The sequence below is a fragment of the Zophobas morio genome, unplaced genomic scaffold (assembly GCF_036711695.1).
Source record: "Zophobas morio isolate AGI-343-1 ecotype UQ-CSIRO unplaced genomic scaffold, CSIRO_AGI_Zmor_V1 ptg000028l, whole genome shotgun sequence".
In the NCBI taxonomy this organism is placed as follows: Eukaryota; Metazoa; Arthropoda; class Insecta; order Coleoptera; family Tenebrionidae; genus Zophobas; species Zophobas morio.
Genome location: NW_026972133.1, coordinates 4260048 through 4282852, shown reverse-complemented (window position 1 = coordinate 4282852; position 22805 = coordinate 4260048). Strand labels below are relative to the sequence as shown.

General features: G+C 38.5%; 2 protein-coding genes across 4 annotated transcripts in view; one reads left to right on the top strand and one right to left on the bottom strand.

Annotated features, from left to right (window-relative positions):
- LOC135136964 (calcium uniporter protein, mitochondrial) overlaps nt 1–14069 on the top strand; it is a 133304-nt gene extending 119235 nt beyond the window's left edge. The window contains exons 5-6 of one of the 2 annotated variants that reach the window (XM_064066470.1): nt 13333–13539; nt 13606–14069. In XM_064066470.1, the coding sequence (XP_063922540.1) occupies nt 13333–13539; nt 13606–13830 (432 nt within the window). In that variant the 3' untranslated portion in view covers nt 13831–14069. The remainder of the gene's footprint in view (nt 1–13332; nt 13540–13605) is intronic. The other variant, XM_064066471.1, reaches the window with a different exon arrangement.
- A 5021-nt stretch (nt 14070–19090) lies between these two features.
- LOC135137134 (uncharacterized) lies at nt 19091–22802 on the bottom strand. Of its 2 annotated transcripts, none has more exons than XM_064066709.1 (4): nt 22702–22802; nt 22540–22651; nt 22351–22461; nt 19091–22212 (listed from the first exon to the last, which is right to left on the bottom strand). In XM_064066709.1, the coding sequence occupies exon 4, from the start codon at nt 22137–22139 to the stop codon at nt 19155–19157; it is 2985 nt and encodes a 994-aa protein (XP_063922779.1). In that variant the 5' UTR covers nt 22140–22212; nt 22351–22461; nt 22540–22651; nt 22702–22802; the 3' UTR covers nt 19091–19154. The 2 variants fall into 2 exon arrangements, with proteins under 2 accessions (XP_063922779.1, XP_063922780.1); XM_064066710.1 differs by having other exon boundaries at nt 22761–22782.
- Nucleotides 22803–22805: the final 3 nt, after the last annotated feature.

Sequence of the window (22805 nt, the reverse complement as noted above, 5' to 3'; positions counted from 1 at the left end):
TTTTCTTGTTCGTAATCTTCTTTTCGCAACATAAAACTTAAAGCGTGTTTAAAACAGGAAATATGGATTTTGTAATTACGCTCCGCCCCTCAGTCTGGCAACGAATGGAAAATTAATCACTTTTTTATAAACTGAAATTTTTCAATTTTTTAATTTTTCAATGCTTCGATTTGTAATTTTTCGGTTTGCAATTTCAGAGGTTTTAAATTTTCAACATTTCAATTATTCGATTTTATTTTATTATTTTTTTTTTAATTTTAGATTTTCAGTTTCTCGATCTTTCTAGTTTCCATTTTAAACATGTAATAACTTCCAAAAATTTTTCGCTTCTTCAGTTTGTCGATTTGAAATTTTTCAATTTTCTTTTCTTCAGTTTTGTTTTATTAATTTTTCAGTTTTTGCACTTTTCAGTTTTTCCATTAAAATTTCCCGAGTTTTCAATTTCCAATTTTTGTATTTTTCAACTCTTTAATTTTTCATTTCCTCAGATTTTCGATTTTTAGTTTTTTGTTTCGGTTTTTTTTTTTTTATTTTTACAGTTTTTCAAATTTTCAGTTACGTTTAATAATTTTTTGTTTTTTTAATTTTCCGTTTTTCAATATTTTTCTTTTTTTTCGTTCTTCAATTTTACGATATGCAATTCTTCGAGTTTTCATCTTAAAATTTTTCAGTTTTTCATTTTTCCAACTTTTGGATATTTTATTTTTTACATTTTTACAATTTTTCAATTTTTCGACTTTTGGATTTTTTAATTTTTCTCTTTTATTCCATTTTAGATTTTTTAGTTTCTCGATTTTTCAAATTTTCGATCCTTCAATGTTTGATTTGCAATTTATTCAGTTTTCCTTTTAAACATCTAATTATTTTTAAAAATTTTAATTTTTTCAATTTTTCGGTCTTGGAATTTTTCCATTTTTCAGTAATTAGGTTTTCAATTTTTTTCATTTCTAGATTTTTCAATTTTTTAATTCATTTCTCCATTTTTCATTTGTTAAAATTTTCGATTTGCAATATCTCGTTCCAGTTTTTTATTTTCTTTATATTTAGGATTTTTCGATTTTTCATATTTCGATTTTTTTTGAAATAATAAATAGTGCAATCTAAACAAAAAAGGGTAAAACTAATCTCACCCACTTTCACCCTTGAATTTCATTGGCTTATTTTATTTATTGAGAGATGAAGATTGAATTTTATTTTGTCAAGTGTTCGAATCTACAATTGAAAAAACTTGAAAGTGGCCCCGCCCACCCACCCGGTTTTCTTCTCGATCACTCATTTTATTGGACAAAAAGTACATTTTATATTGATAAATAGTTTTTTTTCAGTTTGCAATTTTACGAGTTTTCAATTTTTAAATTTTCTATTTTTTGATTTTCCAATTTTTCTTTTTTATAAACTAAAGTTTTTCAATTTTTGAATTTGTCAATGTTTCGATTGGTAATTTTTCGGTTTGCAATTTCAGAGCTTTTCAATTTTTAACTTTTCAATTCGATTTTATTTATTTTTTTTAATTTTAGATTTTCAGTTTTTCGATCTTTCTAGTTTTCATTTTAAACATGTAATAACTTTCAAAAATTTTTCGTTTCTTCAGTTTTTCGATTTGCAATTTTTCAGTTTTTCTTTTCTTCAGTGTTGTTTTTTTAATTTTTCAGTTTTTGGACTTTTCAGTTTTTCCATTTAAAATGTCCCGAATTTTCAATTTCAACTTTTCGTTCCTTCAAAATGTTCAATTTTTCGTTTCTTCAGTTTTTGAATATGCGATTTTCAGATTTTTTTTGTTTCTTCAGTTATTAGATTTTGCAATTATTCCATTTAAAGTTTCCCGAGTTTTCAATTTCTAATTTTTTAATTTTTCATTTCTTCAGATTTTCAATTTTTAGTTTTTGTTTCGGTTTGTATTTTTTTTATTTTTACAGTTTTTCAGATTTTGTTTTTTTTAATTTTCGATTTGCAATTTTTCAATTTTTCTTTTTTTCGTTCTTCAATTTTACGAAATGCAATATTTGGAGTTTTTATTTTTAAATTTTTCAGTTTTTCGTTTTTTCAACTTTTGTATATTTTATTTTTTAGATTTTTACAATTTTGTGCCTTCAATTTTTCGACTTTTAGATTTTCTAATTTTTCTTTTTTTTTCCATTTTAGATTTTTTAGTTTCTCGATTTTTCAAATTTTTGGTCCTTCAATGTTTGATTTGCAATTTTTTCAATTTGCCTTTTAAACGTCTAATTATTTTTAAAAAATTTCATTTTTTCAATTTTTCGATTTAGAATTTTTCCATTTTTCAGTTATCTTTTCAAGTTTTTTCATTCCTTCAAATTTTCCAGTTCTTTATTTTTAGGATTTTTCGGTTTTTCATGTTTCGATTTTATTTTTAAGTAATAAATAGTGGAATCTACACAAAAAAAGTTAAAACTAATCCCACCCACCTTCACCCTTGAATTTCATTGGCTTATTTTATTTATTGAGAGATAAAGATTGAATTTTATTTTGTCAAGTGTTCGAATCTACGATTTAAAAAAACTTCAAAGTGGCCCCGCCCACCCACCCGGTTTTCTTCTCGATCACTCATTTTATTGTAAGAAAAGTAGATTTTATATTGATAAATAGTAGTTCTTTTTTCAGTTTGCAATTTTATGAGTTTTAAATTTTTAAATTTCTATTTTTTGATTTTCCAATTTTTCTTTCATCTCTTCAATTTTTCTTTTTTGTAAACTGAAATTTTTCAATGTTTGGATTTGTAATTTTTCTGTGTGCAATTTTAGAGGTTTTAAATTTTGTAACTTGTCAATTATCGATTTTATTTTTTTTATTTTTTTTTTTATTTTAGAATTTCAGTTTCTCGATCTTTCTAGTTTTCATTTTAAACATGTAATAACTTTCAAAAATTTTTCTTTTCTTCAGTTGTGGTTTTTTAATTTTTTCAGTTTTTCCATTTAAAATTTCCCGAATTTTTAATTTCTAATTTTTAATTTTTCAGTTACGGTTTAATAATTTTTTGTTTTTTCAATTTTCCGTTTTTCCAACTTTTGGATATTTTATTTTTTAGATTTTTACAATTTTTCAGTTTTTATGCCTTCAATTTTTCGACTTTCAGATTTTTTAATTTTTCTTTTCTTCCATCTTGGAGTTTCTAGTTTCTCGATTCTTCAAATTTTCGATCTTTCTATGTTTGATTTGCAATTTTTTCAGTTTTCCTTTTAAACATTTTGCAGTTATTGGGTTTTCAATTTTATTCATTTCTTCAAATTTTCGATTTTCAATATCTCGTTCCAGTTTTTTATTTTCTTTATTTTTAGTTTTCCTTCTCGATTTTCTTTTTTTTTTTTTTTTCTTGGTTTCATAACGTTCTTTCATTTTTTTTCTATTCCTAATTTTCTTTTTATTCCACGCTAGTGTAGTCCTGGCTGTCATTTCAAGTTTCTATCTCTACATAATTCTTATTCTGGTTTTCTTTCAAGTTCTCGTTCTTCTTTCGTACTCTTTCACATCTCGATCTCCTTATTGTTCTCCTTCACCTGTCTCACCAGATTCGCGTTTTTTAGTTCTCTTTTCGGAACTTTATGTATTATATGTTATTTATATATTTTTTATATTATAAATATATAATTTTGTTGAAACATTTTGTAATGCATCAAGAAATGTTGTTTGGGAGAGACAAAGAAAGGGGCGAGGAAAAAGGGAGTAAAGCAAGCGGAAGACAGGGGCAAGAGAGAGTAAGAGGGAAAAAGAGGGCGAGAGGGAAACCGGAAGGAAAAAAAAAGAAGAAAGAGGGGGGACCAAAAGAAATAGATCGGGAAAGAAGGAAGTGACCGAAGTTATTGTAGTAGGGAGAGAGAAAGAGAGAGAGAGAGAGAGAATCGGAGAGATTTCGACTACTTGACCAGGGTGGAGGAACTTGGGAAAAAGACGGAGGAAAGGAAGAAAAAGCGAAAAATGATAAATAAATAGACAAAAAATGAACAACACTACCTGTCACTCCCAAATGGCCAATCCAGGCCAAAATTCCAGAAGTAATAGACCGCTTCCAGAAAACGCAGCCCTGAAAGACTTCTTTTATGCGAGTTTCCGAGAAACTCGCACTCTCGAGCCTCCCCCTTTTCCCATTAACTTCCTCCACAGCACCCCCACATGGTCGTCCTAATTTCGCAGAACCTCTGTTGCGGCGATCCACTCCGAAACGCTAATTCCACGAGCTCATCGCCCCACGTGTTGAACCGCAATAAATCCTCTCCCCCGCCCCTCGTTCGCTCGATCACCCCCGGCCTCCTCCTCGCACTAAAAAACTGATCAAATCGAGTCTTTGATGTCCCTTTTACGAGCCGATTTCTAATTCGCTCCTGCGGGATCTCGGCCCGGTCAAGGTGGACCGAAATCTGATCTTCGGTTATTTCCGTCACGAAACTAAGCCGCTGCGGTCCCGCGGGGGCTTCGTCAAAGACAATAATCCCAAATTCGGGGTTTTCCCCATAAATAAATTAAAGTGTGAAGCCGCGGCGATGAAATTTTAAATTGTCATACGTTAGCGAGGGCGGTAATGGAGTGCTGATGGCTTTGGGGACGGCCGCCGAAGTGGGGAAAACGGGCAAAAAGTGGGCCGGGGGTGGGGACGCATGATTAAGTAAGGAGCTTTAAAGGTGGCTTAATGCGAGGTGTTTTGTGGGTCAGGTGGCGGGATTGGGGGTTTAAAGGGGCGCGACGGAAAATTGCGACGCGGAGGAACTTCCCTCGCAATTTTTCGTACTCTAGAGGTCGTGAAACGTCGAGAAAACATGAAAGTGACAATCGCCCGATAGACTCGATTAGTAGTTTTAAAAAACAAAAGGCGGTAATAAAAGTGGCTGCTTTGCTAAATTTCTCGGTTGTTGGGGATTTTTTTTATTTTTCATACAACTTCACGACCCAAAGATATTAAAAAATAACCTCGCGTTTAAAAAGTAATCCAGGCAATTTAGCAAAGTCGCTATTTTTCTCGCTGTATTGCCCCCAAGAGTCAAGAAAACTACACGAAATTGGGCATAATTCCCGAAACATCCCTGTACCATTCCACCCTGATAACGCAATATACTGTTATTTTACGTGCCCTAATTCCGCGACTATAAGTTGTTCACCCCCGCTTCGCTCTAAGCTCCTCATTCGTCTCAAACCCTCGAACGTCTTCATGAATTCCTGACATTTAAATAACCCCAATTACTCAACCCGTCCGTGAGAACCTTCCTCGTCCGAGCATCATCTTCATCCAGCACAACAAACACCCGTTCGGCGCATAATCAACATAATCGTCGATTTTCTTTTACTAAGCTACAACACGTGGGAATTTTTCGCCTGTGACATCTCCCTCCCGGAGCAAAAACCCGGAGAGGGCCCAACCGATGCGGCAATTTTATTCTGCGTTTATAGTCGGGCAACGTCTGAATCCTTTAGTTTATTGTGCGTAGTTTTTTCGCCTTGTCCCGGTTCTGCAGCGCGAAATGGGCCAGGATGCGGAAGAATCCGGGCAGACGTCCTGACGCCCCGGAACGAGTTCATCGCCGGACTTTTAATGGAGCTTTGTCGCGATGTTTGTGTTTACTTTCGAATTATGTAAGATGCAGCGAGCAGCTGCCGAAGACTTACGGTGGATTTAACTGTCTTGTGTTGCATTGTTCTCTGATGAAGAGAGGAGGCAGAAACGTTACGGCCGCGCCGCTAATTAAAACTTCGGTAATTGTGTTTTCGGCGTTTTTATAACTAAATAATTGTAATTAAGTTAGAAACTGAATGTATGATTAAATTTACACTGATGGAAATGTTAATTCGGTCTCTTTACGTGTGATTTATATTCATTACTATTAAAATGCTAATGAGGTGGTGAAGATGTTAATGTAATTAAATCGCTTTAGAGCCGAGTTATAAAACATTGTACAAACAACGCGATTTTTATGCTGTTTGCAGCGACAAATATTAGCCAGGTATCGAATTAGCAATTAAACTCGCAGTGTACACGTCGATGAGTTTTATTTCGGACTTCGTCATCAAAACTTTCCTAGCGCATTAATCGTGCAAATAATGTTGTTTAACAAGTGTGATTTATGGAACTAGTGCGCGAAAGCGCCATTTATGCACGAGAATGAAGGTTTTTAATGAAGCGCTAGTCGTACGAGAATTAGTTAACCAGTTTTAGACTGATTTATTAAAATGGAAATTGTGTTTTCGTTTTTTTAATTCAGCGCTTCATAGAAACTTTTTCGTTTTGCAGTTTTTGAAACGAATGACGAATGCTAAATTTTCTAGTCGTTTCACAGTGTATAGAATCCGAAAATGACGATTTCTGGTTTCCGTTTGTCCGATTACATGAAAGCAAATGTTTATTTAAATTTTATAATGTTATTTCAACGTTTAATTACCTCTTGTTTGTCTGTCTGGTACTGATTGATATACAGGTCTCTTGAACCCTGCACCTTGATATTTAAATTTTACGCAAATCTCTATTTTAATGCCCTTCCACAAACCGCTGAGGTCATTTAAAAAAAATTCGCCGTTTTCTGCAATGCGTTGACGGAAACTCGAGTTATTATCGTTTGTTTTCTCTCTTTTGTCCTACCTTTCGCCTCTTTCTTTTTCACTCTTTCTTTCCTCCTTTTCTTTGTCGCCTGTCGTCTTCTCTTTCGCCTATTTCTCCCTTTTTTTATCAAAATTTTCGCCTCTGCTGCTCTTTCTTATTACTCCAATCTACTCTCTCTCTCTCCGTTTCTCGTTCCCCCTACATCCCTTCCTGTCTAATTTCGTCTTTTTTTTCTAATTCGTTAACGAAAACTCGAACCGTAATTACATGTCTCCCTCTCTCGCCTTTCTCACTTACGTCCTCACTCTTTTTTGCCTTTTCAATTTCTCTCTCAATTTATTGCCTCTCTCTTTCGCCTTTTCTCTTACGCCTACTTTTTTCGCCCCCTCTTGTTCACTCTATTTTTCTTTCTCACTCTTTGCCCCCTTTGTTTCTACCTTTCTCTTTCACCTGACTTTCGTCTCTTTTTGATTCTCTCTCTGTTTCTCTCTTTCGCCTTCTCGTTTACGCTTACTCTTTTTCGTTTTCACCCTTTCGCCTTCTCGATTTCTCCCTTTTTCTTTTTCGTCTCTCTGCTTCTCGCTCGCCTCCCCGACTTTCCCCCGTTCCGTTTCTCTCTGTGTCTCTATTTCTCCTTCGTTTTACGCTTAATCTTTTTCGTCCTCTCTTTTCACTCTCTTTTTCGTACTCACTCTTTCGCTCTCTCTATTTCTCCCTCTTTCTTTCGTCTTTCTCGTTAACCTCCCTCTCTCGCCTTCCCGACTTTCACCCGTTCTATGTCTCTGCCTCTCTTTCGCCTTCTTTCTTACGCCTATTTGTTTTCCCCTCTCTTTTTCACTCTAATCTTCGTTCTCACTCTTTCGCCCCCTCTCTATTTTGTCTCTTTTTCTGTTGCTTCTCCTCTCACTTGTTCTCCAATTTCTACATTACTTCTCGTCTTTCTTCGCACCCTTCTCTTTCGTCCCTTCCTTTTTCACTCCTTTTCTTCTCTCCGCTATCTCTCTTTGGCTCCCCCGTTGTTGACGCCCTTTTCTTTCGTCTTTCTTTCTGTCTTCTTCTCTAATGCACCTTCTCTATTTTCCCTCTTCCCTCTTTGTCTTCTCCTTTCCCTCTTTATCTTTCTTAGGCTCTCCCCTTCACCTCCGGTAGTCCCCTTTCTTTCCTTTCAAAATTATTAAAAGAAAGTATATTTTCCTTGTTTTCAATCTTTCTTCTTTCCCTCTGCCTCTCTTTTTCACTCTCTCTCTCTGCCTCATTTGGTCATTTTCTGTAATAAATACGTTCCTCCCTGTCTCTTTAGCCCTCTCTCTTTCGCCCTCCCCCTTTCGCTTCTCTCTTACGCCTCTTTGTGTTTCCTCTCTTTTACCCCTTTCTTCATCACCATCCGCCTTGATCGATCTTTCTCTCGCTCTTTCTTTCTCCCTCCCCCTTTCTTTTCTGCTCCTTTCTCTGTCGCATCTCGTATCTCTTTTCTCCTATTTCTCTATTACTTCTCCTCTTTCTTCGCCCCTATTTCGCTTTCGTCCACTTTGTGTCCTACCTTTGTCCCTCTTGGCCTTTTCCACTCCCTCCTCTCCATTTCCGCTGGTTCCCTTTCTTTTTCTCCCTCTCTCTCTCTCTTTATTTCATCATTTTCGGTAATACGTTGACGTTGTCTGCTCTTTCGTCTTCTTTTTCATTCTTTCTTCTGCACTCACCCTTACCTTCGTTGCCTCCTCCTGTTTCTGTTTTTGCTACCTTCCTTTCGCACTTTCTATTCCGCCCCCTTTTCCATCGCATCTCGTCTCTCTTTCACGCATTTCTTTTTCGTCTCTCTGTCGTTCCTTCTCTTTCGCCTTCTCTATTGTCCTTCTCACTTTCCCCTTACTCTTCCCTGTGGTCCCCTTTATTTCTTTCAAGATTTTCGCCTCCTTTTCCACCTCTTTCTTTTTCACCCTCTTTCTGCCTAATTTTGACATTTTCTGGAATATCTTAACGAAAATTCGAACCATTATTACATTTCTCTCCTTCTTTATTTCCGCCGCTCTTTGTTTTGCCTCTTCTTCTTGTTGTCTTTGTCTCGCGTTCCTCACTTTCCTTCGGTTTTTTAATTTATCCCTCAATTTATTGCATCTCTCTTTCGATTCTCTATTTCGTCTCCCTCTTGCGCTTCCCTTTGTGCCTGTCTTTTCACCTCTCTCTTTACCTCTTTCTTTCGCCTCTCTTCTTCGCCCCTCTCTTCACCTCTTTCTTTCATCTTTCTTTTCCGCCTCTCTCTCTCGCTTCCTTCTCTTTCGCCTACTCTCTCACACCTGTTCTTTTTCGCCCACTCTGATCTTCATTTTCGCTCCCCTCATTCTCCCTTTCTGTTTCACCTGACTTTTGTCTCTTTCTGATTCTCTCTCGCTCTCTCTCGCCTTCCTCACTTTCATCCTCAATCTCTTTCGTTTTTCATTTTCTCCCTCAATTTATTGCTTCTTTCTTTCGCCTCTCTCTCACGCCTCCCTGACTTTCGCCCGTTCTTTTCTGCCTCTCTATTTCTCCCTTTCTCTTTCGCCTCTCTCCTTCGACTCTCTCTGCTTCTCTCTCTCTCTCGTCTTCCTCCCTTTTATCCTCACGCTCTTTCGCCTTTTCAATTTCTCCCTCAATTTATTGTCTCTCCCTCTCGCCTTCCCGACTTTCCCTCGTTCCGTTTCTCTCTGCCTCTGTTTCGCCTTCTCTCTTACGCTTAATCTTTTTCGTCCTCTGTTTTTCACTCCCTTTTTCGTACTCACTATTTCGCTGTCTCTATGTCTGTTTCTCTCTCTCACTCTCACGCTTTTCTCACTTTCGTCTTCACTATCTTTCGCCTTTTCAATTTATCTTTCTTTCGTCCTTCTCTTTGGCCTCTCTCTCTCTCTCTCTCTCGCCTCCCCAACTTACGCCCGTTCTATGTCTCTGCCTCTCTTTCGCATTCTCTCTTACGCCTATTCGTTTTCGCCCTCTCTTTTTCACTATAATTTTGGTTGTCACTCTTTCGCCCCCTCTCTATTTTGTCCCTTTCTCTGTTGCTTCTCCTCTCATTCGTTCGCAAATTTCTACACTACTTCTCGTCTTTCTTCGCTTCTCTTTCGTCCCCTTTCCTTCTCTCCGCTATCTCTCTTTGGCCTCCCCCGTTGTTGACGCCCTTTTCTTTCGTCGCTCTTTCAGTCGTCTTCTCAATTGCTCCCTCTCTATTTTCCCTCCTTTCTCTTTGTCTTCTCCTTTCCCTCTTTGCCTTTCTTAGACTCTCCCCTAGAAAGTATATTTTCCTCTTTTTCAATATTTCCCTTTGTCTCTCTTTTTCACCCTCTCCCTGCCTTATTTCGTCATTTTCTGTAATAAATACGTTAACGAAAATTCTGTTATTACATTTCTCTTTTTCTCCCTTTCTCTTTAGCCCTCTCTCTTTCGTCATTTCTCTTTTGTCCTCTCTATTTCGCTTCTCTCTTTCCGCTCTTTATTTTTCCTTTCTTTTGTTCCTTTCTCTGTCGCATCTCGTATTTCTTATTTTCCTACTTCTCTATTGCTTATCGTCTTTCTCCGCCCATATCTCTCTTTTGTCCACTCTATGTCCTACCCTTGTCATCTCTCCATTTCCGCTGGTTCCCTTTCTTGACTTTCAAGATTATCAGAACAATCTATATTTTCTTCTGTTTTTCTCCTTCTCCCTTTATTCATCATTTTCGGTAATTCTCTTTCCTTCTCTCTTTTGCACTTTCCCTTTCCTTCGTTGTCTCCTCTTGTTTCTCTTTTTGCTCTCTTCCTTTCGCACTCGTTATTCTGCCCCTTTTTTTGTCGCCTCTCGTCTCTCTTTCACGCAATTTTTTTCGTCCCTCTGTCGTTCCTTCTCTTTCGCTCTATCTATTTTTCTTCTTATTTTCCCTTTACCCTTCTCTGTGGTCCCCTTTATTTCTTTCAAGATTTTCACCTCCTTTTCCATCTCTTTCTTTTTACCCCAATCTATCTTACTCTTTTCTTTCTCTGCCTTTTTCTTTTTCACCCTCTTTCTGCCTTCGACATTTTTTAGAATATCTTAACGAAAATTCTAACCATTATTACATTTTTCTCCTTCTTTATTACCGCCGCTCTCTTTTGCCTCTCTTTCTGCTTGTCTTTGTTTCGTTTTACTCAATTTCGTCCTCACGCTCTTTTGCTTTTTCAATTTCTCCCTTAATTTATTGCCTCTCTCTCGCCTCCCCGACTTTCTCCCGTTCCGTTTCTCTTCTATGTCTCTGTTTCGCCTCATTTCGCCTTCTCTCTTACGCTATATCTTTTTCCTTCCCACACTTTCGCCCTCTCTATTTCTCCCTTTCTCTTTCACCTCTGTCTTTTGGTTTTCTATTTCGTCTCCCTCTTGCGCTTCCCTTTTTCGCGTCTCTATTTCACCTCTCTCTTCACCTGTTTCTTTCATCTTTTTCTTTCGCCTGTCTCTCTCTCTCGCCTCCCTCTCTTCCACTTACTCTCTTACGCCTATTCTTTTTCGCCCTTTCTTTTTCACTCAAATCTTCGTTCTCACTCTTTCGCCCCCTCCCTGTTTTCTTCCTTTCTCTGTTGCTTCTCCTCTGTGTCGTTTGCCAATTTCTACATTGCTTCTCGTCTTTTTTCGCACCCTTCTCTTTCGTCCCCTTTTCACTCCTTTTCTTCTCACCGCTATCTCTCTTTGCCCCCCCGTTTTTGACTTTCTTTTCTTTTGTCCCTCTTTCTGTCTATTTTCCCTCCTCTCTCTTTGTCTTCCCGTTTCCCTCTGCCTTTCGCAGGCTCTCCCCTTCATCTCCGGTAGTCCTCTTTCTTTACTTTCAAAACTATCAAAACAAAGTATTTTTTCCTCATTTTCAATCTCTCCCTCTGCCTTTCTTTTTCACCCACTCCCTGCCTCATTTCTTCATTTTCTGTAATAAATACGTTAACGAAAATTCTGTTATTTATTACATTTCTCTTTTCCACCCTTTCTCTTTAGCCCTTTCTCTTTCACTTTCTCTCTTTCGTCCTCTCCCGTTCACTGTCTCTTTCGCCTCTTTGTTTTTCTTCGCATTTCATATTTCTTGTTCTCCTATTTCTCTATTGCTTCTCGTCTTTCTTCGCCCCTATCTCTCTTTCGTCCACTCCCTGTCCTACCCTTGTCCCTCTTGGTTTTTTCCACTCTCTCCTCTCCATCTCCGCTGGTTCCCTTTCTTTACTTTCAAAAGACTCAGAACAATCTATATTTTCGTCTCTGTTTTTCTCCCTCTCCATTTTTCCACTTTCACCCTTTATTTCATCGTTTTCGGTAATACGCTGACGAAAATTCAAACTATTATTATATTTCCCTCATTCATCCTCCATCTCTTTCGTCTTCTCTTTCATTCTCTCTTTTGCACTCTTCCTTCCCTTCGTTGTCTCCTCTTGTTCCTCTTTTTGTTCTCTTCCTTTCGTACTCTCTATTCCGCCCCTTTTTCTGTCGCCTCTCGTCTCTCTTTCACGCATTTATTTTTCATCCCTTTGTCGTTCCTTCTCTTTTGCCCTCTCTAGTTTCCTTCTCACTTTCCCCTTACTTTCATTACCTCATTCCTCTTACCTTCATTATTAGTATTATTATTATTACCCTTCCCTTTGGCCCGCTTTATTTCTTTTAAGATTTTCGCCTCATTTTCCACCTCTTTCTTTTTACCTCAATCTATCGTACTCTTTTGTTTCTCTGCCTTTTTCTTTTTCACCCTCTTTCTGCCTTATTGCGACATTATCTGGAATACCTTAACAAAAATTTCTCTCCTTCTTTATTTCCGCCGCTCTCTTTTGCTTCTCTCTTTCGCCTGTTTTTTGCCTGTCTTTTGCCCCTTTTTCTCTCACCACTCGCCTCCATCTGTCGCCTTCTCGTTTTTTGTGTATGATTAGTTAAATATTATGTGGGTGAAAACTTGTGTAGGAGAGTTGCAGGATTATAAAATTTTAATGCTGTTAACGAATAAATCTTGCTTTGAAAAGGCAATCCTGACCTGACCTGACCTGATCTCTCTTTTTACTCTAATATGCCTCTCTTTTCCCCCTTTTTGCTCGCCTCCCTCCTACCGCTGTCTAGTCCAGTAGTTTTTTTCTTTCTCTTGATTATTAAAAAATTTAAAATTTCAATTTCAATTAGAAATTACTTAGGGATGAGGATCTTACAACGTTCACTGAATTCTGCTCGAAATATTGAGCAACGAACGTAAAAATAAGTATGGTATAAAACATTTCGCATAAAATTCAGCTGAAATTTACGTACACGACGCTCTCATAAAATCATCTTCTGTATTACTCCACATAACAATGCCCCCCGCAACTCCGAACAGGCCAATTACCGGGAAAATTAAAAACCATCTCGCTGCGTCTCCCCGCTTTATCAAATTGAGACCGCATCTTCCCGAAATTTCCGCAGAATCGCCTGAGGACTCGCGAAATCTAAATTGTTCGCTGATAATTTCGTTCCATCAAGAAAGAACCGCTCCATTACGGCGATGCAGGCAATTTGAAGATGGAACGCCGAAAGTGGAACATCTCGTCGTTGTAAATTTCGTTTCGGAGGCCGAAACGTTGGACGCCGGCCAAGACTAGGCGCAGTAATTTATACGGCCGCACCAACCAGCGGCGTCGCGTTTGATTAATGCCGCCGATTTCGCGCCAACGGCGAGCCGCGTCGCAGTCACGTGATCGCTTGATTTGGTGGGGTTTAGCTTGAGGTGGTGGCCCGTTTAGGACCGGGGGCGTGGCTATGTTTTGTTTGTGGTTGTTGCTTGATCAGAGTCGGTAAAGTCGTTTGTTACACTTCTTTTTTCAAGCAGAAGATGTTGGAGCTCGAGCAGGTGGCCAACCGCCGCAGCAACTGGATGGCTTGGGCCGGCCTGGGGTTGATGTCGGTGCAGTTCGGGATCCTGGCTAGGCTCACGTGGTGGGAGTACTCCTGGGATATTATGGAGCCCGTTACTTATTTCGTCACGTACGGCACTGCCATGGCCGCCTACGCCTACTTCGTACTTACGCGGGAGGTGAGACCGAGACCCGAGCGTGTGTCCGTGTGTATTCATCTCGAGCGTCTTTTGTTTGTGTTTCAGGAGTACATACTCAACGACGTCAGGGACAGACAGCACCTGCTACTCCTCCACAAAAGAGCCAAAAAGACTGGTTTTGACGTTAATCAATATAACGTTCTCAAAGACCAAATAGCTAAATTAGAATTAGATTTAAGGAGGTTGAGGGATCCCCTCAAGTTGAAGTTACCGCCTAAGCCCAAACAGGAGCAGAAGGAAACGAAGGAGGAGACGACAACGAAGGAATGATGGACCGTGTGGAGGTCGCGTCAGGGTTATTTTTCTAATTTATTGAATCTAGAAGTATAGAGTGATGCCAATACAGTATAGGATGTTGGGACGGCAGTGGACTGTTACGAAGCTCAATTTTTGTTATTTATTATTGTACTAAGGACTAAATGCATGTTGTTCGGCTGTATATATGTACATTTTGTTGTTTAGTCGAGCGCGGGGGCGCCACGAAACAAGAATTTTACGTAGCCTACGTACTTTTATCGTTGAACGCGGAATTTTAAGGTTATGTTTACACCCAACGCGATTTTATTTTTATCGATTCGTAGTGTCAAAAACAACCACGATCACTTATATTTATATTTAAGCTAAAAATAATAAAATATTATACCCTTGTTTATTTATTTATTGCGTTGTGACAGGTTGAGAGCAGTGTCGCTATGTTGGCCGCAGATGGCGCCTCCGTCGACTATAGATGGCACTTGTGATACATTAACACTAAGATTACAGATAATTTGCGATTCATGTGAGAGTACTTCTTCGTTGTTATCATCGAAATGTATTTTTTTATGATTAGATAATTTGAGCTTGTATGTATATACAGTTGATGTTGTTAACCGCTGATACCATCAGGGATTTTAGTACCTACCTTCCCCCGAATTCTTCAACGACAACGCTTGAGCTCTATCCGACTAGCAGCGACTTTGGAAGTTTCAGCACAAATCCGTCCTACAAGCTTTCGTATTTTTAGAAGTAGAAATTCTCTTCTCGTTAGTCTTCGGAACACCAGCAGAACTGCTTGAGTTACGTTGAGACCCCTCTTATTAGTGGTGCTAAAGTTTCGTCTTGCTATTTAACGCACTAGCGATTTTGATCGCACTGTACGTAATGCACACTTGCTGTGATTTGAGTGGTAATCTAAGAAGATACAATCATTTTTGCATGTTTCTAAGCTTTAATCTTTGAAATTTGAAGTTTGTAAATATGAAGTTGTCAGGATGTATAGTTACGTGAGCTTTTGTGAGTTATTGTTGACATTTGCACCTCCTCAGTGCCAACGTAAGCGAGGTGAAGACTCCACGCGAGACATTTTGTAAACTCTAATCATAATCCTACTATTTACGTAAGTTATTAATATTACATTTCGACTTCCACTTGGAGACTTACTCTCTTATCCTAGTAGTTTGTAGTTCATCATTTTATACTCGTACGCCATATTTACTTAAGCCAGTCAACATATAACTTTTGTGTTCTTTAACTATTGTCCTTGATATGATTTTAATGTTGGTTTGTTGATACGTTTTAACTTGTTCCAGGTCCTGGAAAATAGTGTGATTCACTTTATCCTATAGTTTTATTGTTTGTATATTACTCTGCGTCGTTTGTATATATTTAAATCTTTTAATTGTAATGAATTACAAATATACAATTGTTGCCAAATCTACTCCTTTGATTTCCTAAAGCAACCTCTTTTCCGTTTTTAATTTGGTGGGTGTAATTGTGGTTCTGTAAGAAATTGCAATTTTGACGTTTGTGTCAAGTCTTCGAAAACTAACCTCAACGAAGTTTTCGCATTTTTATTACAAAATCGTTTTTGTGTGTACAATTTGAAATAACGAAATTTTCTATTCATGCTATTTTCTTAGAGGGTATGCCGTTTACCACAATTAGTCTTATCTTAGCAAGTACTAGCCCCGCCCACCCACCCTCTATTTTCTTGGAAGCTATGTTATTTGCCAAAATCAGTCTTATCTTACCAAGTACTAGCACCGACCACCCACCTTATTCTTATTCTAACTACTAATTTTGTTCAGTTTAGTATAAGATCATTCATCTCATTCAGTTCGTATAAAATCAATCACCCAAAAGGCGACAGGGTGGGTGGGCGGGGCTAATTATGTTCTTCTGTCGAGTGGGAATGGAAACTAATAATAAAATCTAGGATGCGAAAAAAAGCGCTAATTTCAAAAATTTCGATAATTCAACGGTCGATCCTGGAAAAACGGTTACAGTTATCAAAGAACCGAGATCGGATTTGAGTTCTAGAGCTCGAAATCTACAAGAAAATGAGTTTAATTAAATTTCGAAAATGTCAAAATTTTTCCGAAATTTGAAGAAGGGGGGACCATTAAAAATTTCAATTTCAAAAAAGTAGTCTAAAAATTATGAAAAAATTCAGGAACGTAGATCTCAACACGCTGATTCCAAAAATATAGCATGTTGATGGTCGCGAAGCAAAATTTTTGAAAAAATCTGTATGAAATGCGAATTTTTGAAAATTTCAAAAATTTCGATAATTCAACGGTCGGTTCTGGAAAAACGGTTGCTGTTTTCAAAGAACCGAGATCGGATTTGAGTTCTAGAGCTCGAAATCTACAAGAAAATGAGTTTAATTAAATTTCGAAAATGTCAAAATTTTTCCGAATTTTGAAGAAGGGGAGACCGTTAAAAAATTTCAATTTTAAAAAAGTTGTCTAAAAGTTATGAAAAAATTCAGAGACATAGATCTCGACACGCTGATTCCAAAAATATAGCATGTTGATGGTCACGAAGCAACATTTTCGAAAAAATCGTTATGAAATGCGAATTTTTGAAAATTTCAAAAATTTCGATAATTCAACGCTCAGTTCTGGAAAAACGGTTGCAGTTATCAAAGAACCGAGATCGGATTTGAGTTCTAGACCTCGAAATCTACAACAAAACTTTTTTTGTTAAAATTAGTCTTATCTTAGCAAGTACCAACCCCGCCCACCCACCTTATTCTCATTCTAACTACTCATTTTGTTTTTGTTGAGTATATAAAATCAACCATTTCATTCAGTTCGGATAAAATCAATCATTGAAAAGTAGACAGGGTGGGTGGGAGGGGCTAATTATGTTCTTCTATCGAGTGGGAATGGAAACTAATAACCAACGGGCGAAATTGTGTTTCATACGGTAGATCCAGTGCTGTCGCGGCGATACTTTGATTACAAATATATTTTTATTTTGGACTATATCAACATAATATAACATTTCAAGATCACAAATCTGTGGTCCTGTGTTTGAAAAATTAAAAAGGGCATCAAGTATTATTTTTTTAAGTAATATAGTAATATAGAAGTAGTTTTTTAACAAGCTGTAAACACTCCTAGCGACGCACTGGCAACGACCTTGTGGACCAGATCAAAGCGTCCCCGCTACTCGCCGTAAAACACACCTTGCTTCAACTGGGGAATTGCATCCGTAAGATAAATTTCCGCCTACTGCTAATAACAAAATCTAGGATGTGAAAAAAAAGCGCTAATCGTATTTGTTTTTTGTTAAAATTAGTCTTATCGTAGCAAGTACTAGCACCGCCCACCCACCTTATTCTCATTCTAACTACTAATTTTGTTTTTGTTGAATATATAAGATCAACCATTTCATTCAATTCGGATAAAATAAATCACTGAAAAGGAGACAGGGTGGGTGAGCGGGGCTAATTATGTTCTTCTATCGAGTGGGAATTGAAACTAATTATAAAATCTAGGATGTGACAAAAATACAAAACTTTTTAGTTAAAATTAGTCTTATCTTAGCCCCGCCCACCCGCCCTCTAGTTTCTTGGAAAATATGTCATCTGCCAAAATCATTCGTATCTTAGCTAGTACTAGCCCCGCCCACGCCCCCTCTATTTTTTTGGAAGATATGTCATCTGCCAAAGTCATTCTTATCTTAGCAAGCACTAGTCCCGCCCATCCGCCCCCGATTTTCTTGGAAAATATGTTATTTGCCAAAATCATTGTTATCTTAGCAAGCACTAGCCCCACCCACCCACCCTCTATTTTCTTAGCAGATATGCGATTTGCCAAATTCAGTCTTATCTTAGCAAGTACTAGCACCGCCCACCGACCTTCTTCTCATTCTAATTACTAATTTAGTTTTTGTTCAGTATAAAATCATTCATTTCATTCAGTTCGGATAAAATCGATCACTGAAAAGGAGACAGGGTGGGTGGGTGGGGCTAACCATGTACTTCTATCGAGTGGGAATGGAAACCAATAATCTAAGATGTCAAAAAAAGCGCTAATCGTAACTTTTGTTAAAATTAGTCTATCTTCGCAAGTACTAGCCCCGCCCACCCGCCCTCTATTTTATTGGAAGATAGGTCATTTGCCAAAATCAGTCTTATCTTAGCAAGTATTAACCCCCTCACTTCTCATTCTAACGACTAATTTTATTTCTGTTCAGATAAGTTCATTCATTTCATTCAGATCGGATAAAATCAGTCACCGAAAAGGAAACAGGGTGGGTGGGCGGGGCTAATTATGTTCTTCTGTCGAATGGGAGTATAAACTAATAATAAAATCTAGGATGTGAAAAAAAAAACAAAACTTTTGTTGAAATTAGTCTTATCTTAGCGAGTACTAATCCCGCCCACCCACCCTCTATTTTCTTGGAAAATATGTCATCTGCCAAAATCATTCTTATCTTAGCAAGTACTAGCCCCGCCCTCTATTTTATTGAAAGATGGGTTATTTGCCAAAATCAGTCTTATCTTGGCAAGTAGCACACACCCACCTTCTTCTCATTCTAACGACTAATTTTATTTCTGTTCAGTATAAAATCATTCATTTCATTCAAATCGGATAAAATCAGTCACTGAAATGGAGATATTGTGCTTTTGAAATAAAGATTATAAAAATACTCTGGTGTATAATGTGTTGCCTACAAATTAAGTTCGAAAATCCATCTAAAAACATCAATATTGACAGTTTATGTTATCTGATAAAATTTACAAAATAAAAACAGTGATATCACGATCTTTTTATCATTATTTGTTTATTTATAGTAAAATTGTGTGTATAAAGAGTTGCATATCTAGCTTCCTAGAATTATTATTATTCTTCAGTTGAAATAACCAAATTTGTAGTAATTATCACTAATCTATGCTTAATCATGTTACTAGAGTAAAAAAGTTGGAAAATTTCTTGGTACAAATTTCGTTTGGTTACTGGATCAGTTTCCACCACATTTGCATGTGTTTTTTAATTACAAGATAACCCTACTTTTAAAATGACTCAAAATGAGGTAATTAGAAGCTAATTCGACGTAAAATGTTGCGACTAGTTTTGAGAATCGCAGTTGCTCAATTCCACAATTGTCACCCAGCGCCATCTATTTTGACAAGCCACAGGTTAAATTACGTCGATAACGTGAGATGGCGCTGTTGCGTGTTGTCTAAAAAACACCATTTTCGAACGAAATGTATTATTTTTGCAAAAACTAGCTCTAAACCAAATTGGGATATAAAAAATTGCAGATGATACATTTTATTAAGACAAATTATAAAGCAACTTAGCGTAACTTCTACCCTACAGTTACATTTTCTTCCGTCTTCCTCTTCTTTTCCCAACTTCTGGATTCTTAATAATATCCACCCTCTTCACAACCAATAAATCATCATCACTGTCGTCGGCGGTCTTCTTACGCCCTCTCTTCTTCGCAACCCCGTCATTAGTCACTTTCTTAACACCGCCTTCTTGACCGTCTTTACTTAATCGAGGCCTCCCCCGCCCTCTTTTCGTCACGGGTTCTTCCTCCTTCTCCTCTATAACCTGCTTTCGTCGTCTGGGAGCTTTCTCCACAACCTGTACCACTTCCGCTTCACCCCCCTTTCCTTGAAAAATCGGATCAACTCTCTTTCTTTTCTCAACTTTATCATCCTGCGACCAACTCTGTATCATCTCCAGCCCTTTCTTAATCAACTGAAGCGCTTCTTCAGTCCTGGAAAGATTAGCCGGAGCCGCAGACTTCCGCGTCTGCTTCATCTGCAAAACTTGCAGATTAACTTTAGACACAACCTCGGTAATGGTTGGAAGAATCTCCGTCTCGACCAACTCGTGCCGTCGCTCGCTATTTTCAAACGTGAAAGTCTGATACTCAATTTCGTGCCTTGCCTCCTCTTCTTCGCACTCGGTTTTCACCCCTTCTGGCAAGAAATAGTTGCTGGCGCCGCCGCAATAAACCACGTGACTCCGGTCCTGGGCGGCCATCTTGTTTCTCAGTCTTGTGATTTTCGTCTTGTCTTTTTTAATAATTGCTTTGATTTCTTTGAGACAGGACGCCGGCCGCATCTCCCGTTTCGTGAAACCGAGGAAGTGGACACCGTTTTTGGGATCTTGGTTGTACACACACCTGCCTTCGATTTCGGGCTTCTTTCCTCTGTTTATGATTTGGAGAATATCGACGGGCGTGACGACGGGAGGTTCAACGACTTTGCGTAGAGGTTTAGGCAACGCCTTTCTGAATGAAGCTTTCTGTGAATCTGGTTTTAGAATCCTTGGTGGGGCGATTTTTTTGCGCGGGGGACCACCGAGTTGTTCGAGTAGTTCTTGCAGATCGGCTTCTCCAGGTGATGGTTTCGGTATGTAGTTTTCACTCGGGAAACTGCGTCGGGTGTTGTGTACTCCCAGGTCTTTACGTGGATGTTTACGTATTTGACTGGGATCAGGCGGGTCGAGTTCCACGATTTGTGGTGGCTCGAACCCTTTACTACTCGAGGGTGATGGTTTATTAACTCCTATGTTTCTTAAGAACGGGACCATAGGAGGCGGCATCAGATCTGAATCGGTCTTCTTCGACTCGGTAACGTCGGGAACGGGAGCAGCTGGGGCGAATTTCGAGTCCGAAGGTACCAAGGCTAAGACTTGCCGAACCTGGCCTTCTTGGAACGGGGATCCACTCTCGGAATCGTCACCCACGGGGTAGAGAAGAAAAACCACGTCTCCTTTGTTTGTACCATCTGTGTTACCGTCTGCGTTTGGGGTTATTGTGGCCACTGCGGACACCGTTTCCGCAAGGTCCGACAAATTCACGGGACTTCCGTCTCCGGGTTTAACATGTTTCTGGATAGCTTTGTTGTAGATAACTGAGCCCCGAATCGGGTCTATTAAGAGGTTCGGGGTTTGTGGTGTTTTTTGGGGTTTGAGAATATTGGGTTTAGTAGCAAGAGGTGCCGTTTCTTGAACTAATACTGGAGTTTTAGGAACTGTGTCCACGTTGGAAACACCGTTTAAAAAAACCAGCTGTTGTGTATCCTCGGTTATAATTGCAGCCGTTTCTGGTGAATTAAACAACGAATCGTCTGCTGTGTACACATTCTGGATTACTATTTGAGACAACGTCGAGTCTTCTCGTTGACTAGCGGTTTTGTTCTTTTCGCCATCTTCAGGAACAACCACCTCGTTCACCTCGCTTCTACCGTTCGAAAAGGGGTTCTGGACCACAACTGTGTCTCCTTGTTTAATTTTCACGTAGGTTTTTTTCGCCACTTTGGGTCTTTGTGGCCCCACTTTTGATATACTTTTCACAGCTTTCAGCACCTCCTCGCGACTCAAACGCCCAACCTTATTCACAATCCCGAACTTTTCAAGACTGGGTAAGTTAACCGGACCCGGCGCCATCTTGTTTTTAGCCAGTTCAGGAATAGGTTTGTATGAGGCAATAGTTCGTTCCGCTGCCGCAACAGGAGAAACCTTAACAGGTTTTGAACCCTGTTGCAACTGCACGTTTGTACCATTCACACCCGGGTTCGCTTTTACCGCTTGAACCACTTTCTGAGGTGGTTTTCGTGAAATTATCTGAAGATTTGGCTGTGGCTTGGCGAGTGTTTTTTGAACGGTCTGAGTGTGCTGCAGCCTGGGCACTAAAACCCTATTTTCGGTTCTGGTCTGAGTAGGTTTTAGAGAAGATATGGCTTCAGAAAGCTTGTTCATAATACTTCCAGGTTTTGCATTTTGAACCACCTTCTGAACCGGTTTCAGGATCTGGTTAGGACTCTGAGGCGTACGTTGCTTCAGCTGTGCTCCGATCGGTAAGAATATGACGTCATCGTCGTCGTTATCAATATTGCTAAGCGGATCCGCAGACGGTTGATCCATCGGGAATTTTTGGCTGCGGATTTCTTTAGAACTTGGAGTTACCACAACGTCGCCTTCTTCCACTCTAGTATCTTCAAAAGTCGTGCTTACTGGACGCACATACACGAATCCGTCGTGTTGTTTGACTTTTTCCAAAGATACAACTTGGTTGGATAAAACAACTATGTTTTTGTTGTTGCAGTTTTCTATGGTGGGTTTTAGTACAGGTTTGGGTGGCGCAGACATAGTTTTTACTGGCTGCTGATTGACAAGTTTTGCATTTTCATTAACAGCTGGTCTCATTTGTAAAGTAGGTTTTACATTATTACGGACCTTGTTGTTGTCAATAGTTTGGAGGTCTGCATCATCAGTTAAATCAATACATTCTCCGTCAAACAATGTCCTGGTAAAAACACCGGAATTTTTCACAGCTGGTTGCGACATATTCGACGTGTTCGATAATTAAAACGCCATTTTTCTAACCTCAATAACGACTGCAGCGCCAGACGTCAGACTTCTGAAACACAAGTTATTGTAAAAACAACTTGTATTCTGAGTCTGATTTTAAATAAATTTTCAAATACAAAATCGACGTTGTCAGGGGTTTGTAGAAAACACAGCGAGACATAAAATTAATTGAACACAAACTACTTACTTGGAAGTTTTTCCTAACAATTCATAGCGCCATTTTTCGTTATAACCTCAAAATTGTGGCGAGCGACGGTGGCGCCACCACGTCATTTGTCACAAACGGCAGTATAGATTTCTGCAATACAACCCATAAAAATGAACCAGCCTTAGCAATGATTGTACATTACGTCTTTAACAAATTTTGCAAACCTACCCTTAACCTGAAGTCGCTTTTTTCACAAATCTTGTCACTTTCACAAGTAATTATTTTATGTTGGTACCCATCAAATAAAAGAATGACGGCAGCAGATTTCTCCTTGCAACGTCTACAAAACAAAATAATGCCAATTTCGCACCAATTTCAAAAAATACTTACTCCAAAAAACCCCTCACAAATAAATAAAATTGAAAATCTTGTTTTTCCACGAAACTAACCTCAATTCACTCTCGACGCTACGCGCAAATAGTGCGCAAGTGCTG

Excerpts from the sequence above, each read along its gene's own strand:
- LOC135137134 (XM_064066709.1), bottom strand. The coding sequence starts at position 22,139 with ATGTCGCAACCAGCTGTGAAAAATTCCGGTGTTTTTACCAGGACATTG.